General features: G+C 43.2%; 1 protein-coding gene across 2 annotated transcripts; it reads right to left on the reverse strand.

The window, feature by feature from the left end:
- Positions 1-1,230: 1,230 nt before the first annotated feature.
- SNRPA1 (small nuclear ribonucleoprotein polypeptide A') lies at positions 1,231-15,453 on the reverse strand. Of its 2 annotated transcripts, none has more exons than XM_510625.8 (9): positions 15,263-15,453; positions 12,805-12,952; positions 11,754-11,832; positions 7,422-7,468; positions 6,674-6,776; positions 5,980-6,059; positions 5,492-5,567; positions 4,733-4,826; positions 1,231-1,503 (listed from the first exon to the last, which is right to left on the reverse strand). In XM_510625.8, the coding sequence occupies exons 1-9, from the start codon at positions 15,342-15,344 to the stop codon at positions 1,445-1,447; spliced, it is 768 nt and encodes a 255-aa protein (XP_510625.2). In that variant the 5' UTR covers positions 15,345-15,453; the 3' UTR covers positions 1,231-1,444. The 2 variants fall into 2 exon arrangements, with proteins under 2 accessions (XP_510625.2, XP_016783045.1); XM_016927556.4 differs by having other exon boundaries at positions 14,621-15,271.
- Between the last annotated feature and the right edge of the window lie 1,885 nt (positions 15,454-17,338).

A 17,338-nucleotide genomic window follows, 5' to 3' on the forward strand; every position in this document is an offset into this window, starting at 1 on the left:
CACAGCCATATCCTTGCTATGGCAAGGTCAAAGGAGTATATTTCCCCATCATCCTTTGACTTTGTACTTGGCGAGGTGGCTTGCTTTGGTTAATATCAAGTGGGCAGAAATAAGTGTGTCAGTTTTCAGTGTAGGTAGGCCTTAAGAAGCTCCTAGTGTTTACTTCTTGTGCCTTTGCCGGGTGAGCTGGCTTATCTGAGACCTGTAAAGAAACCAAGCCACCCCAGTTAATCCAGACCTACAGTGATAAGCAGAGCCAACTACATAATAGTGTTGTTGATTAAAACCCCTGAGTTTGGCCGGGCGCGGTGGCTCACGCCTGTAATCCCAGCACTTTGGGAGGCCGAGGCGGGCGGATCACGAGGTCAGGAGATAGAGACCATCCCGGCTAACACAGTGAAACCCCATCTCTACTAAAAATACAAAAAATTAGCCGGGTGTGGTGGCGGGCGCCTGTAGTCCCAGCTACTCGGGAGGCTGAGGCAGGAGAATGCTGTGAACCCAGGAGGCGGAGCTTGCAGTGAGCCGAGATCACGCCACTGCACTCCAGCCTGGGGGACAGAGCAAGACTCTGTCTCAAAAAAAAAAAACAACAAACAAAACCCTGAGTTTTCGGGTGGATTGTTATACAGCATTATTGCAGCAAGAGCTAACTGATAAAGTGCCAAGCTTTTCACAAAAGTATATGCAACAAGATGGGATTAAGACTGTCGTGGCTAAGGGGGATCAGATAGATGGCAATGAAACAGTAGTGTTCTTCAAATATGAGTAACTTACGCCCCTTTCAACAAATGTTCTTGTAGACTCTCCATATGACCTTTATGTTAACTATGTACATATATAAAACTAAAGGCTGGGTATGGTGGCTCAGGCCTCTACTCCCTTGGGAGGCCAAGGCGGGAGGATCACTTGAAGCCAGAGTTGGAGACCAGCCTGGGGGGGGAGAAAAAAACAAAAAACATAGCCAGGTTTGGTGGGACACACCAATCAGTTTCAAAAATGGAATCATTTCAGTTGTGCTATCAGAAGCCAGAGCGACAGGTAAGTCTGCACTAACAGAAGGGCTATGTGGGAGTGGAAAAGGCGGCCTTCCTGGCATGTGTCACGACACTGCAGGAGCCAGACGCTAATCCAGCCCAGGAAGCCTACCGAGAAAACGCTGCCCTCCTGCATTTGCAATTTCAACGTGTCCTTAGACCTCACTGCAAATGCACCATGATGACACACAACTTGGTAGCACAGTGGGTGGAGTTTATTTTTATAATTTGTAGAAAATTGACATTTAGATTTCAAAACTTATATTACAAAATTATCAGCAGCAGTCTTAAGCATTTCAACAATGCTGATAGATTCCACTTTGCTAACACAAACAAGGCTATTATACCATGTTCGAAAAGCAAGACTTGTTCCAAGAGGGCCTATTATTATACATCTGCCTCACTGCTCAGGACCCGTTTGTGACTGTGTCTTCTTCCATCTCTTCTTCACCATCATCAGTGGGCCCTAAAGAAAACCACCAAAGCAAAAGTAGTATCAATTTTAAAGAATCCATTCCCTTAGCATGCAAGTGTTTGTTCTGTGGCCACTGTTTGTTACACACTGAAGTAGGTACAAAAAGATCAAAAGCAGCACCTGCCTTTGAGGAGCTTATCGTCCAGGGATGGTCTAGTCTGTCTTTGGCAGGTACTGGAAGGGATGCTCAATTTCAAAGGAAAAGGGTCACAAAGATTTCAAAATTGTTGCCTCCCATTGTAGTTGATAATAATTCATTTTTGGTGAAGGTAAAGCCTATACTCATGTGCTTTTCATGGCACTACCGTAGGCAAAGAAACCAGAAATACTCAAAAACATCTGGGCACCTACTACATGCCAGATACTGGCAACAGTTCAATGACTTTATTGTCTCTAAATTAGGGAAATATGCCAACAACTACCAAAAAATGTTACATTTGTTCAACAATTTATGGCAGGTATTTTGCTCAATGTATTCCAGGGGGAAAAAAAAGTTGTCACTCCTTCAATTGTTTGGGAAACAATTGTTATTGTTGACTTAATGTCTGACTTAACATCAGTCAGCTGAATTATTGTATTGGTTTCATCATTCCATCCTGTGCAATCGGCATTTTGATTGACGGGCATGAAGAAAATCTGGCCACACAGGCACACAGTTAGAAAAGGGAGGAAGATTTTAACAGCCTGTGCAGATGATGGTGGATGCTCTTTTTAGATACTGCGCTAAAACTTGACAAATGGTAGCTTCCTCAAGGTTAGATGGCAGTGTAAAAGTCTGAAACCTTATCAATGAACTTTTCATACTCTTACTTGGTTTATCTTGTACTTTGAACAAATCTTTTAACCGTACATGATTTCGTATCATTTGGAAAACTGTGGTTCACCGACTTTGCAGATCTTCCAAACGTTGAGCCATGTAATTACACAACATCAAAAATGTCACACCCATTAATTCACATGCACATAACATTACTATTGAGTTCCCCAGAAAAGTCTTAAAGTACTGGGAAGCTGGCAGGTTACGGCAGTGGATACAAGTTTTCTAAATTTTAATTTTTGCTTCAAACTTTGAATTTTCAATTGTTTTCCCTGAAGTGACAGGCTCACTTCATCATGTTTGAGAAGACAGGTAGCTGCCTCTCAACTGAAACAACTGCACCAGTGCATGGAGATAACCACCTAACTCAAGAATGCAGACATGTGCACCCCCTTTCTGTCACCCAGAATATCAAAGAGACGTGTGCCCGAGGAGTGATATTTAATTATCTTTACTGCTGCATCCAGGACACTCTTAAGTGAAACTGGTATGCACGCTACTGGGAGTGCAGAGCAGGGAAGAATGTAACAGCTATTATTTAGGCTGCTGCCTTGACTCCTACTGAGGTACCCGCAGTTCTACCCACTATTGCTCCATCAGTGCAAATGTTCATACTAAAGCAAGTAACACCTTGGTGTTATTAGATGAAAACAGTCTTCGGCCAGGCGCGGTGGCTCACGCCTGTAATCCCAGCACTTTGGGAGGCCAAGGCAGGTGGATCATGAGGTCAGGAGATCAAGACCATCCTGGCTAACATGTGTTTTTAGTAGAAACCCTGTCTCTACTAAAAAAAAAAAAAAAAAAAAAAAAAAAAATACAAAAAGTTAGCCATGCGTGGTGGCGGGCGCCTATAGTCTCAGCTACCCGGGAGGCTGGGGCAGAAGAATGGCATGAACCCAGGAGGCGGAGCTTGCAGTGAGGTGAGATTGCACCACTGCCCTACAGCCTGGGCTACAGAGCGAGACTCCGTCTCAAAACAACAACAACAACAACAACAACAACAACAACAACAAAACCAGTCTTCACCTTACAGACTCCCAGAGGCCCACAAACCATACAGTAGAGAATTACTGGTCTTAAAAAATTTCTTTTTGGCTGGGCACGGGGCTCACGCCTGTAATCCCAGCACTTTGGGAAGACGAGGCAGGTGGATCACGGGGTCAAGAGATTGAGACCATCCTGGCCAACATGGTGAAACCCTGTCTCTACTAAAAATTAATTAGCCGGGCACGGTAACAGGTGCCTGTAATCCCAGCTACTTGGGAGGCTGGGGCAGGAGAATCGCTTGAACCCGGGAGACGGAGGTTGGCGTGAGCTGAGATTGCGCCACTGCACTCCAGCCTGGCCAAAAAGAGCAAAACTCCGACTCAAAAAGAAAAAAAAATGTCTTTTTAATTTTTAGCTCCCAGCTCAAACATTATTTCCCTAGGAAACTTCCCCAAGACAGCAGTCTAAGTGGCTGTCCCCAGTTACATTCATATCAAAACTTGTAAGATGTATTTCAGTATTTTTTTTATTTTATATTCCTAGTGCCCCACATGCTGCCTAGCATAAAGTAGGCATTCAAATGTTAGAACAGTTACCACTTATCAAAAACTTGCTAATGTTGAGCCTTGTGCTATGTTCAGTCTCTTAGCCTCTCGGCAACCTTTTGAGGTTTGGTACTATTGTTATCTCAGATTTAAAGATGAGGAAAGACTTGAAGAAACTTGTCCAAAGGCAGAGCTGGTGAAGCTGAGATTTGGGCCTCGGACTGCTTGGTTCTAGAGCCTGTGTTCCTAACTACTGAGGTATTATGCACACACGCAAATATATATAGGTAAAAGTCCACATGGCTATCGCTAGTGTTCAGTGCACTCCATGGCTGAAGTAATGCTAGCTTCAACTTTTACATAAAACCCCCCACAGTGCTGTAACTTAACTTTCTTCATGAAATACCTTTTTTAAAAAAAATTTTTTTTTTGAGCTGCAGTTTCGCTCGTTGCCCAGGCTGGAGTGCAATAGTGCGATCTCGACTCACCACAACCTCCACCTCCCGGGTTCAAGCTATTCTCCTGCCTCAGCCTCCCGAGTAGCTGGGATTACAGGCATGCACCACCACCCCCGGCTAATTTTGTATTTTTAGTAGAGATGGGGTTTCTCCATGTTGGTCAGGCTGGTCTCGAACTCCTGACCTCAGGTGATCCGCCCGCCTCAGCCTCCCAAAGTGCTGGGATTACAGGCGTGAGCCACTGCACCCAGCCCATCAAATACTTTACTTTCAAAGAGCATTTAAAGAGATTTCATAGATTTGATGTAAGGAGGCACTACTCTGGCATTCCAGAGTCACGGCATCTAAATGGTTGTGAGTTACACTCTGAGTGTAACATTAATTTGAACATACAAAGAACACCATTTGCTCACCCGATCTGCGTTCTCTGCCAGGGATCTGACCAGACTGCAGCAACCCCTTCAGCCTCTCCACTTCAGCCAGAGTTGAAGCATTTGCTATGGCATTCTGGAGGACAGAGGGCAATGGAGATGGATGATTAACTTCAACCAAGTATCAGCTACCCAGAAAACTAAGTGTCAATCACCTACAGAAATTCACAGCAACTTCTCCATCAGGAACATTAAACACTTTGGTGTAGGGGGAAGAATGTTATTGGCCCACAAAAATAAAACTAGAAGCCAAACCACAAATTTCTAAAATTGGTGAAGAGATGCAGGCCTTCTTATAAATAATCACTCCACATGTTCTAAAATCGTAGCTAAGTGAAGTAACTATTTGCAATTATGTTACTGAATAATTTAAGGAGGCAATATTATAAAACGAGGGTCCCTACTGATCAGTCAAAAGGATTTGCCAGACAGCAAATCTTCGAAAGTAAAAATTAAGGCAAACACTGAGACAGCATACCAAGGTAAGTAACTGTTCGAAGTGATAAATGCACCTTGGAAAATGAGAAATACAAAGCTGCCTCCACATTAATTAGCTTGTGTAATTTCAAGTCTGATCAAATGATAACTTTATGCTAGTTTTTCCTTAAACAGAAATATTGCTGTATGCTAATAACTGTGGGAAAATGAAATCTGCAATGTTCGGAACATGTTTATTATCCAGCTTTGTGTTCTGAACCCATCTTAGCTCATTCCAGTCCAAGAATCCTAACACATGATTACCTTGATTGCTTCTACATCCCCTGGAGATGGCCCACCTTTCTTTTTGTCAGTTGGCAAACCAGCACCTGGATTAAAACTTAAGAGGGGGAAGAACATAACTGTTAAACCTAGACCAACAGAAGTTGCTTCTCTTTTACTTTCAAAAGCTTTTGAAAGTAATTCAACCAGTGTAGTATCTTATCTTTGTTAACAAACTGATACAAGAACTCTCTCCTTCAGAAACACCATCCAGTTCATCTTCCTATATAGAAAATAGGATGTACATGGTGTCACATGAAGACTGACTACTGAAATATTTGCTCTGCTAAGCCGGTAGAAATTTCTTGTAATGTATGGACCATTGATGTACATGGACTATAAGCACTCAAATTTAATACCACATTAATATGTCAGAGTTTTTGGTTAATTTTGTAGGAGACGAACTGCCAGACAGATCAGATCATGTTTCTGAAGGTGAAGTAGAGTTAAGTTGGATATCCGTGTCTTACGTTTTGCTTCTCCTGGCAATATCCTTTGCAAGCTGTGCACCCCGTTTGCCCTTGAACATTTTCTCTGCTTCCTGACGCTCCTACAGCGACACCACACACAGAGTTAATGGAAATAGGAATACCACATGCATTTAGATGCATTCCTCAGAAGACATGGAAGCGAACTCTCCTACAGTACTCCGGGCTGGTGAAAATACCAAAAAGCAATTTCAAATTAAGAGAAGACACAGTAGTCTTCTTTCTTTGGTAAAGCTCCCTGAAGAAAGTTCATTCTCCTAGCTCCAAGGAGGGGATCCCAGGGAACTAAGAAGGCAATTAAATGAATAATAAAGTAATGAATTCCTAATAAAGGGAAAAATCATTCTAACACACGGAGCTGCACGAAAGTGGGTTACATTAAGTTCTCCGCTGGGAGCGTATCTAGGCAGACAATCCACTGCTAAGACTGCTCACCGTGGCCTCAGCACTTTGCGAACTTCGGAATAGCCAGCATTACATAAAAGAGCTCCAACTTAAAAGTTCTATCGTAAACTCTGCTATTAGAAAAAAATGTGATGTAACATTTTCCCTCCCACTTTTATTACAAACTAATGGTAAAATTTACTCATTTAGACAATTTTAATAATCAGTAATAAAAATATAAAGAAAAACACACAACTCTATAATGACTCACAAGCAACAGATTACTACTTACTTTTAGTTTCACTTTCTGGAAATCCAGTACTCTGACTTGCGGAACTTTATAAATCACATACAATCTGTAATGCTTCTTATTGGTTACCGGATTTCTTAGGATACTACAAGAAAAGGAATAACACAATGGCAAACTTGTTCATGGCACAGCACTCAAGAGGTCTGTTTGAATAGTCTAAGGAACCTATAAATCAAGGGAACATTCACATTCTTCACATTGCAACATTGTAACAATTTAACATTAAGGAAATATATTCAATCTTTCTTTGTAAAAGGCACTTTTTTTTAAAATTATACTTTTAAGTTCTAGGGTACATGTGCACAACTTGCAGGTTTGTTATATATGTATACATGTGCCATGTTGGTGGGCTGCACCCATTAACTTGTCATTTACATTAGGTATATCTCCTAATGCTTTCCCTCCCCCCTTTCCCCACCCCACAACAGGCCCCGGTGTGTGATGTTCCCCTTCCTGTGTCCAAGTGTTCTCATTGTTCAATTCTCACCTATGAGTGAGAACATGGGGTGTTTGGTTTTTTGTCCTTGTGATAGTTTGCTGAGAATGATGGTTTCCAGCTTCATCCATGTCCCTACAGAGGACATGAACTCATCCTTTTTTATGGCTGCATAGTATTCCATGGTGCATATGTGCCACATTTTTAAATTATCTGATTACATTAAGGTCAAGGCTGGTAAAAGTAAAGTTATTTTAAAGGGCTTCATTTTGTCACAATATGTAATTCCCATACCTTAGGTAAGTCAGCGATTTGAGAGATGCCAGAGGGTCCAGATCACCCTGTCAAGCAATAGCCACAGGTAAGAACGCGAATACCACATGCTATTTTGAGATTCTGAAATGGAGAGTGCTTTTGAAGCAAGTTGTCTTTTAATTATTTACTTAATTTTTACTCTCTAGCAACAAGCCCAATACTAGCACATCACAAATGTTTAAATAATTTCTACTGATGAATACATTTGAGCTTCTTAAAATCTTGGCATTAACAGCTTCTGTCTCAATAGCAGGAGATAAAAAATTGCTTTCCTACAGGAATCTCAAAGTGGCTGCTGAGCCATGATTTGGAAAAGAAAACAATGGCAAAGCTGATGGGACTCTGGAGCAACCTATTCACACTGGGAACTGCAAGCCAGAATCTTGGTGTAAGTGGGCTTTCCTGCTAGCGCCAGCTTCAGCATCTAAGAACAACAAAGGCATAGTGTCTTTTGAAAGAAGGTACATTTATCCTAGCTGCCCCTGCAAATCTCTTTAAATAAAATTTGCAGGGAAAAGGAATAGTATAGTTTAAAAATGATCGAATTAATGGAAAGAAGGCAGGGTGATTTTTTTTTTTTTTTTTTGAGACGGAGTCTCGCTCCGTTGCCCAGGCTGGAGTGCAGTGGCGTGATCTTGGCTCACTGCAAGCTCCGCCTCCCGGATTCATGCCATTCTCCTGCCTCAGCCTCCCAAGTAGCTGGGACTACAGGTGCCCACCACCATACCCGGCTAATTTTTTTTGTATTTTTAGTAGAGACGGGGTTTCACTGTATTAGCCACGATGGTCTCGATCTCCTGACCTCGTGATCTGCCTGCCTCGGCCTCCCAAAGAGCTGGGATTACAGGCGTGAGCCACCACGCCCGGTGGGCAGGGTGAATTTTTAATCTTCTCCAATTGTTCCATAAAACATAGTGCAATAAGGATAGCAAAAAAACAAAAACCTATGGTTACCAGCTACAACCAAGCTAGATGGCAAGACATTCTGCAGTAACTCTAAAATAGGAACAAGTAGAGACAACCCATGTTGAGAGCAACAAGGCTTGCAGGGTGACGGCCTTTGTACAGGAAGCAGCAGAGGGGAGGCGAGGAGCCATCTTACAAACTGGAGAACTCCAGTGACTGAGAAAAGCAGGCCCAAGACCAGCATGTTCCAATAATGACTACAGGGGTCTGTGATAAGGGCTGCAGGGGCAAGAGCAATTTGGGCCCTCACTCTTAATAGAAATCATGTCCCAACACGGCCCTGCCCTGAAGAGAAACTGCTGGAACAGGCGCAAATTGGGTAGATGGTGGGGAAGGGGTGTGTGTGTGCAAGAGGCACAATGAGAAAAAAAAGTACTGATAAAAACAGGGAGCGCAGAGCCAGAAATTCTCAAAAAGCAAGCTGCCATCTTCAAATATGTCACAAAAACCACCAGAGGGAGCTCTAGAGCTTGATACTGTTTTACCCCCACTGAAGATGATCCAAAAAGGAATAAAGAACAAAGTGGTAACATTTGTTACATACACAGTGTAACACATAATGGCGATGTAGTGATGGGCTTCAAAAAAGAATAAATATGTAACAACCCGAAGGCTGCTGAAATGTTGAAGGTCACTGTACTGTATTAATTAGGAGGGTAAAGGTGTCAAAGTTTAAAATTAAATGTTGAAGGTCATGGTACAGTGATCTTAACATTTAATTTTAAACTTTTATAAATATATGTGTTTTAATTCCTACGATGCTAACTCAAGATTGAAAGAGAGTAATTTCTAAACCATCAGAAGAAAAAATGGAATGACAGAAGGAGAGCATCTACAATAAAGGAGAGAAAAAGGATTGAAGAACGGGTGGGACAGACAGGAAGCCCCAGAACAGAGAGAAGACAAACTGGAACACACCAGTAATTACATTAAATGTAAACAGACTAAATATAAATAATTCACTTAAAAGAGCTTTCAGACTGGATTGTAAAAAATTCCAACCAGAGCTGGGCGCGGTGACTCACGCCTATAATCCCAGCACTTTGGGAGGCCGAGGCGGGTGGATCACAAGGTCAGGAGTTCGAGACCAGCCTGACCAACATGGTGAAACTTCGTCTCTACTAAAAAAAAAAAATACAAAAATTAGCCAGATGTGATGGCGCCCACCTGTAATCCCAGCTACTCAGGAGGCTGAGGCAGCAGGAGAATCACTTGAACCCAGGAGGCAGAGGTTGCAGTGAGCCGAGATCTCGCCACTGCACTCCAGCCACTCCATCTCAAAAAAAAAAAAAAAAAAAAAAAAAAAAAAAAAAAAAAAAAAATTCCAACCATACAGTTTTTAAGAGAGAAATCTAAACTACAAGAGGTACAGACAAGCTGAAAGTAAATTTTGGGTGGAAAACGATTTATCATGTATATAACTAACCAAAACAAAGATTGTTTCGAGGTAAAAGAAACCTCAAGGTAAACAGCATTAATAGAGATCGAGGGTCACAACATAATAAAGTTTCCGTTCACCAGAAAGATATGAATAATTTAAAATTTGTATGTATCAAATAAGGCAACTTCAAAATATACAAAACTAAAATCGACAGAACTTCAGGGATAGTCAAATCCACTATCATGCTGTGAGATTCTAACATACCTCTCTCAATAACTGATAAGCCCAGTAGTCTTCATTTTTGCAAAGAGCTTTAAATACAACTATAATTTCTCTAACAGCACCTATCATGAGACACATTGCCTATAAATATGTATTTCGGGTTGAATACATCACACACTTCAGAAAGGACATGGACATGGACCAGTGCTTTCTTATGTTTGTAGTCAAGCATCTCCTTGAGAATCTGAAGGATGCTATGGACCTTGTCCACAAGGAAAGGAACACAGTTCATTCTCAACAATCAGGAAAATACGGGAGGAAGGTTAAGTCACAAAATAAAGTTATACGATTTTTTTTTTTTTTTTTTTTTGAGATGAGGTCTCGCACTATTGCCCAGACTGGAGTTCAGAGACATGATCATGTCTCACTGCAGCCTCGATTGATGGCTAGGGCTCAAGCGATCCTCCCACTTCAACCACTGGAATACCTGGGACCACAGATGCACGCTACCACTTTTGGCTTTTTTTTTTTTTTTTTTTTTTTTGAGACGGAGTCTCTTTCTTTGCCCAGGCTGGAGTGCAGTGGCATGATCTCAGCTCATTGCAACCTCTGCCTCCTGGGTTCCAGCAATCCTCCTGTCTCAGCCTCCCAAGAAGCTGGGATTACAGGCACCCACCACCACGCCCGGCTAATTTTTGTATTTTTAGTAGAGACGGGGTTTCACCATATTGCCCAGGCTGGTCTTGAACTCCTGACCTCGTGATCCACCCGCCTCGGCCTCCCAAAGTGCTGGGATTACAGGCATGAGCCACTGCACCCGGCTTTTCTAAAAAAATTACTTATAGAGAGAGACAAGGTCTGACTATGTTGCCCAGGCTGGTCTAGAACTCCTGGGCTCAAGTGATCCTCCCACCTTGGCTTCCCAAAGTGCTTGGATTACAGGCATGAGCTACGGCACCTGGCCTACAATATAAATTTAAGCATCCAGTGTTTAAGTGAAGAATTTAGGTTACAAAACAATACACAGTATCTCAATCATGTTAAAAATTGGATACACAGAACAGAAATTTAAAAAGCATGAAAACAGTTCCAAGTGGATTGCTCATCTAAGGTGAAGAGTAAAACAAGGTTTCTAGACTGGAACTGTTCAGCAAGATTTAATGCATATCAGATATGTAATCTAAAATTTTCTAGTAGCCATGTTAAAATAGGTGAAACTAATTTTAATAATATGCTGCTTAACCTATTATCCAAAACGTTATCATTTCAACATCGATATAAAAAAATTACTGAGATAGTTTACTTTTTTTTTTTGCACTTAAGTCTTTGAAATCCAGTGTCTATTTTATAGTTCTAGCACATCTCAATTATAAGTAGCCACCTGTAGTTACTGGTACTATATTGAACACTGCAATTGTAGAAAACAACATAGGAGTTTATAACCCTGGAATAGGGGAAATTTAAACATCAAAAGGGCTACAATAAAGAAGAAGATTGATTCATTGGACTGCACCTAAATTAGGAACTTCTCTAACAAGACATCCTAAGTCAAAAGTCAAGTAGAAGTAGGAAAATATTTGCAACATACGGCTGCAGAACCCAAAAGGCCCAGATTCTGAATTAAGAAAAAGACAAGAAAGAGGATACTGAGATCATTTTCTAGATTTTGTAAATTTTCTGTAGGAAGCACATAGTACCTTTAACCCCACCCACCAAATACATTTTCCTTCTGTGCAACTTACCAGTTCCACGAGACTATTATTGGTGAGAATGAGTTCTGTCAGACAGGGCAGAGCCTGATCAAGTCCCTCACCTATACGGCTAAAATAAAAATAGAGTCTTAGTAAAAGTGAAAATTAAATAAGCTAACAATTTTATCTACCTCCTTGCTCAGAGGATCAGAGAGAGACACTTAGAGATCCTTCTTCCAACACCCTGACAAAGAGGAAACAAAGCAAAAAGAACCCTTTTCTGAGGCCACAGGGTCAGCAACAGAAGTGGGATTTTAGACACTGCCTGGGGCTAATTCTACTGTCATACCATCTAGTGGAACCTGAGAAAAGGTGCAACTCTTGGGTGGCACAAACTACTTAACTCACTTCATGATTTTTTGTGCAGGCAGCACAGAAATACAAATAATTCTGGATTCCCAGCTCAGGTACAAGACACAACAACTATACTATAGGGGAATGGTTAACCTATGAGAAATATTTCTATCTGAAGGAAATCCCACTCACCACCCAGTACCTTTAAAGACATTATCTATACACCAAGTGCTTTTTTTCCAATAAAGTTTACACAGAGCTGATGAAGGCAGGGTCAAAAAAGATCTCAATTTCAATAAGTAACAGTCTAGAAATTAGTTGCAGTTAAAAAAAAAAAAGCAGAGACGCTCAGTCAAAAGTATAATTGTTATCTTTATATATCCTTTTACTATGACCCCTTTGATAATTGTTTTAGAAGCCAAAATGTATACAAAGCAACATGTTTTTAATTAGAAACTTACCATGAAAATAAAAATACATGATTTCTGAACAGATACAAGTAAGACTAGACTAATGCCAGGTTAATCTCTGGATCTCTATAGGAAAAGTGAAGTTCATTTCTCATTTTAAGAAAAAACATGTATTGAATGTGGCTTCCATTATGGAAAAAATATTTTTTCAAAATATAAAAAAAAAAAAAGAAAAAGAAACATGTAGGTTTAACCGGTAGCACGTGCTACAACTTCTTCAGGAAACACTGCAACATTTACTCTAGGGGAAAAAATTACTTTCCCCTACAGACACGTACCATATTCTGTTGTTGTTCACTAACAATGTTTTCAGTCTTCTCAACAAAGGAAAACCATCCAGTTTCCTGATCTCATTGTCAGAAAAATCAATAGCATCAAACTGGTCTAACGTAGCACCTAGATTTTCAATGACGGGAATTTTATACCCTATAAAACGGAGAAAAAAAAAAAAAAACACAAGAGGTATTAATGTAACTAAACAGTTGCCCCTTAAAGCATTAGCTGTATTTCATAGTATCTGACTCCAGGCTTTGATTTATTCAGGAAGTATTACCTAGCACCTATGTCAGGTCACGCATGACTTGCCGCTGTTTAAGATACTAGAGAGAAAACGCTGAACGAGTCTCAAGTCCCCAGTGCCATGAAGCTTACAATCTGATGACAACAAGGACAAGGACAATAACAACGGCTGATACAGGCAGCTAACATTTATAAGAACATTTACAAGGTGCCTTACGCTGTTCTAAGTCGTTTGGGCTAGTTAAGCGGAATCGGCACAACAGGAGTTTACACTTGGAGCTGCTTAGTCTCAGTGCCCAAACGGCGTTCAAACACTGTGGACGACAGTTCTCCACTCTTGCATCTCCACAGGCCAGATTCTTAGAACCCATCAGAGCAGCCTCAACATATCACGACAGTTCTCCCTCCCCTCCCCCAGCTCCAATTCAGAATTGAAGATCGATGGTTTACATACAGAAATAAATCTGTGAACACTCAAATGTTAATTTGTCTAATTTGGGCATAATTATTGTGTTAGGCACTATAAGAAAAGAAATATTCCGAAGAAGCAAGGTCTACTAAAAAAAGAACTTACCCAAAGTTAAAGGACACAATTCAGAGCTGTACTACACGTACTGCATCAAAATACGTATTCTCAACACTGCACATGCTCCATAAAGAGAAATGGCAGAGATCATCAAAAGTGGTGAGTTGGGCCGGGCGCAGTGGCTCAAGCCTGTAATCCCAGCACTTCGGGAGACCAAGGCGGGCGGATCACCTGAGGTCGGGAGTTCGAGACCAGCCTGACCAACATGGAGAAACCATGTCTTTACTAAAAATACAAAAAATTAGCCGGACGTGGTGGCGCATGCCTGTAATCCCAGCTACTCGGGAGGTTGAGGCAGGAGAATCGCTTGGACCCGGGAGGCGGAGGTTGCAGTGAGCCGACATTGCGCCATTGCACTCCAACCTGGGCAACAAGAGCGAAACTCCGTCTCAAAACAAAACAAAACAAAACAAAAAAAAACAGTGGTGAGTTGCTCTTTAACTGAACCTTTCTCTAAGAAACTTTATTTCAACAAAATAAAAATACTGGGGGCCGGGCGCGGTGGTTCACGTCTGTAATCCCAGCACTTTGGGAGGCCAGCGGAGGCGGATCACTTGAGGTCAGGAATTCGAGACCAGCCTGACCAACATGATGAAACCCCGTCTCTACTAAAAATACAAAAATCAGTCAGGCGCGGTGGCTCACGCCTGTAATCCCAACTACTCGGGAGGCTTGAGACACAGGAATCACCTGAACCGGGGAGGCGGCGGTTGCAGTGAGCCGAGATCACGCCACTGCGCTCCAGCTGGGGCGAAAGAGCGAGACTCCATCTCAACACAACACAACACAAAACACTGGGATTTCCCAAAGGTCAGCAAGAAATCTGAGCAGATCCCGCAGCGATGCTGCTCCGAGGCCATAGGTCCCCATGGGAACAAATCTCAGGCTACGACAGCATGGTCTTATCCTCAGAGAAGTTGCTCTATCACGTCCTTTTTAAAGCCATCTCCTGAAATACCAACTAGCTAGCCGCCCTCCCAGTAACTTACCAAGTCTTGCTAAGGTTGAAATAGTACAGGAATCTGAATGATTGCGAGCGCTTCCACAACTTACACACAGCACCCGGCGGTGCAAGCCTGGGTGACACAGTTCCATTTTTAAAACGTCTTCATATAGGGGAAACGCCAGACAGTTAAAGCTACTAAGTAGAAAATACTGGAGGAAACAATCGCGGTTGTTCGGGGACTTAGTTTCCTCCTTCACATTAGGAATAATGAACACATATCCTATCTACGCTCAAAATATCATCTGGCGGCAAGTATTAAGAACCAATCCCTCGCCCTGCACTTGCGTTACAACCATTAATGAGCCGCTCTTCCGGGCCCCCAGAGCCAGCGGCGAGACAGCCAAGCAAGGCCTAACAGGGCCCCACGAGTATGCACCAGGAAGTAATGAAGTCACCCGTGCCTGTCAAGAGGCACGGCGCTAACACAAGGCTCCCAAGAGCTTAACGGGATGCTCATTTGGCAACAACGGCAAGAATCAGGCCCGGCGTTCCCTGCGCAGCCCGGTCGGGGCCCAGACAACCGGCCCGCGGGCCAAGCTCCGGCCTTCGGTGCACGCGGCAAAGCGCGGAAAATAAGGCGGCTCGGTGCCGCCTGGGGACTGGCCGCCCACGCCCCCGGACTCACCCCGGAGGTCCAGCTCCCGGTCGCGCACCGCGTTGGTGTACTGCGCCGCCTGCTCGATCAGCTCCGCCGTCAGCTTGACCATCCTGCAGCCTCCCGTTCCCCCGCGCTGTGGAAAGTCCGTGGCCTCCCGCCAGCGAGACGTCCCAGCGTGCCCCGCGCCCCGCCGCCAGGCAGCACCAATCGCAGCCGCCGAGTGCGCGCGCAGCTCGACCGCCAGGCCGAAGCAATCGAAGAGCCACGCCTCCGGGGGCGTTCTTGCCGGAAGTCGTGGCGCGCGCACAGGGGATGTGTCTAGTTTGGGGTTGTTTCCTAGGGTGTGTTCGGAGTCTGGAGGACCCCTGATTCCAGACGTTGGTGTTTAAAAGTTAAGGCGAATGTGGAAACACCCGAGGGGAACTTTCTCATGCATTAGCGCACCTCGAGGTGGGAGGGGAAGCTGTGACTGTCCTCCCTCCACCAGCCGTCGCGGGAACCCGTGGGGTTCAGTGAAGGGTCCAGGAGTTCAGGTGCCCGTCCCGGGCCTGGGCCTTGGTTCCGGGCTACACTGTGAGATCCCGGGCTAGGTGGCCCGCCCGGGGCAGGTCGCCGGGACAACCCCACCGCCCCGCAAGTCCAGCCCGGCCTCGGGCACGGTAGGGTTTGCGGTTAAGCTTGTGACCTTTAGACTTCTGAATATTCATATGTATGAAATGTGATACACATAAAAGTGTGCATATCAGGAACTTACAGAGTGATTAATGACTAGAGTGAACACAGCTGCGTAGCCGACACCGGGATCCAAAACACCACTATTCTGAAAGCCTCCCTCTTTCCCAAAAGGCAACCGCGAACTCAACACTACAAATTCGGTTTGCTCGCTTTTGCTATAAATAGAATCATGCAGTATGCTTTTTTTGGCCTAGTTTCATGGAGTCTATATTATGTCTGGAGTCCATCCAGGTTGCATACAGAGATGGTTTGTTTGCTTTCGCTGCTGAAGAGAATTCCATTGTAGGTATTACACCATAAATTACTTATTCTCCTGTTGATAGACATCAAAGTTGTTTTCAGTTAGGGCTATTCTGAGTAATGCTGCTATGAATTTTCTGGTACGTGGATCTGATGCACATTTGCATGAGTTTGTCCTGGAGTGGAACTGCTGGGACATAGGGTATGGTATCTATCATCAATAAGTAATGCCCAACAGTTATGCTAAGAGGCTGAAATAATATACACACTCCAGCGGTGTGTAAGGGTTTTCATGGCTTCCAGCTTCAGCCTTGTTGGCATTTTTAACTCTATAACTTCAGCTATTCTGATGGGTGTGTGGTGGTATTGCACTACTGCTTTGCTTTGCTTTTCTCTAATAACTAATGAAGCTGAGAACCTTCTCATGTGTATGGTGCCCATTCTGATAGCTTCCTTTGTTAAGTGTTCTTTCGAGTCCCTGGCTCATTTTTTTTTCCTTATGGAGTTGTCTGCCTTTTTTCTTATTGATTTGTGGAATTTCTTTATATATTAGGGATATGAACACACTCTGTGGCTTGCCTTTTCACTCTTAATGGTGTTGATGATTAGATTTTTTTTTTTTTTTTTTTAGACAGAGTCTCACTCTGTCACCTAGGCTGGAGTGCAGTGGTGCCATCAGGACTCACTGCAGCCTTGACCTCTCAGGCTCAAGAGATCCTCCCACCTCAGCCTCCCAAATAGCCGGGACTATAGGCACAGGTCAACAGGCCTGGCTAACTTTTGTATTTTTTGTAGAGACAAGGTTTTGACATGTGGCCCAGGCTGGTCTCCAACTCCTGAGCTCAAGTGATCCACCTGCCTCGGACTCCCACAGTGCTGGGATTACAGGCGTGAGCCACCTCGCCTGGCTGAGAAGTTTCCAAGTTTTATGTAGTTCAATTATTTTCTTTAGGTTAGTGGATTGGGGGTGTGTGCATGTGCATGTGCCTTAGGAAATCTTCCCTTACCCCCATCGTATTTTCCTATGTGGTCTACTAGACGATTGTTTTGCTTTTCACATTTAGTTCTACAATCCACCCGGAGATGATTCTCCTTGAACTTTTATTGAAGTATGATATACATATAGAA

This window comes from Pan troglodytes, chromosome 16 (assembly GCF_028858775.2).
Source record: "Pan troglodytes isolate AG18354 chromosome 16, NHGRI_mPanTro3-v2.0_pri, whole genome shotgun sequence".
In the NCBI taxonomy this organism is placed as follows: Eukaryota; Metazoa; Chordata; class Mammalia; order Primates; family Hominidae; genus Pan; species Pan troglodytes.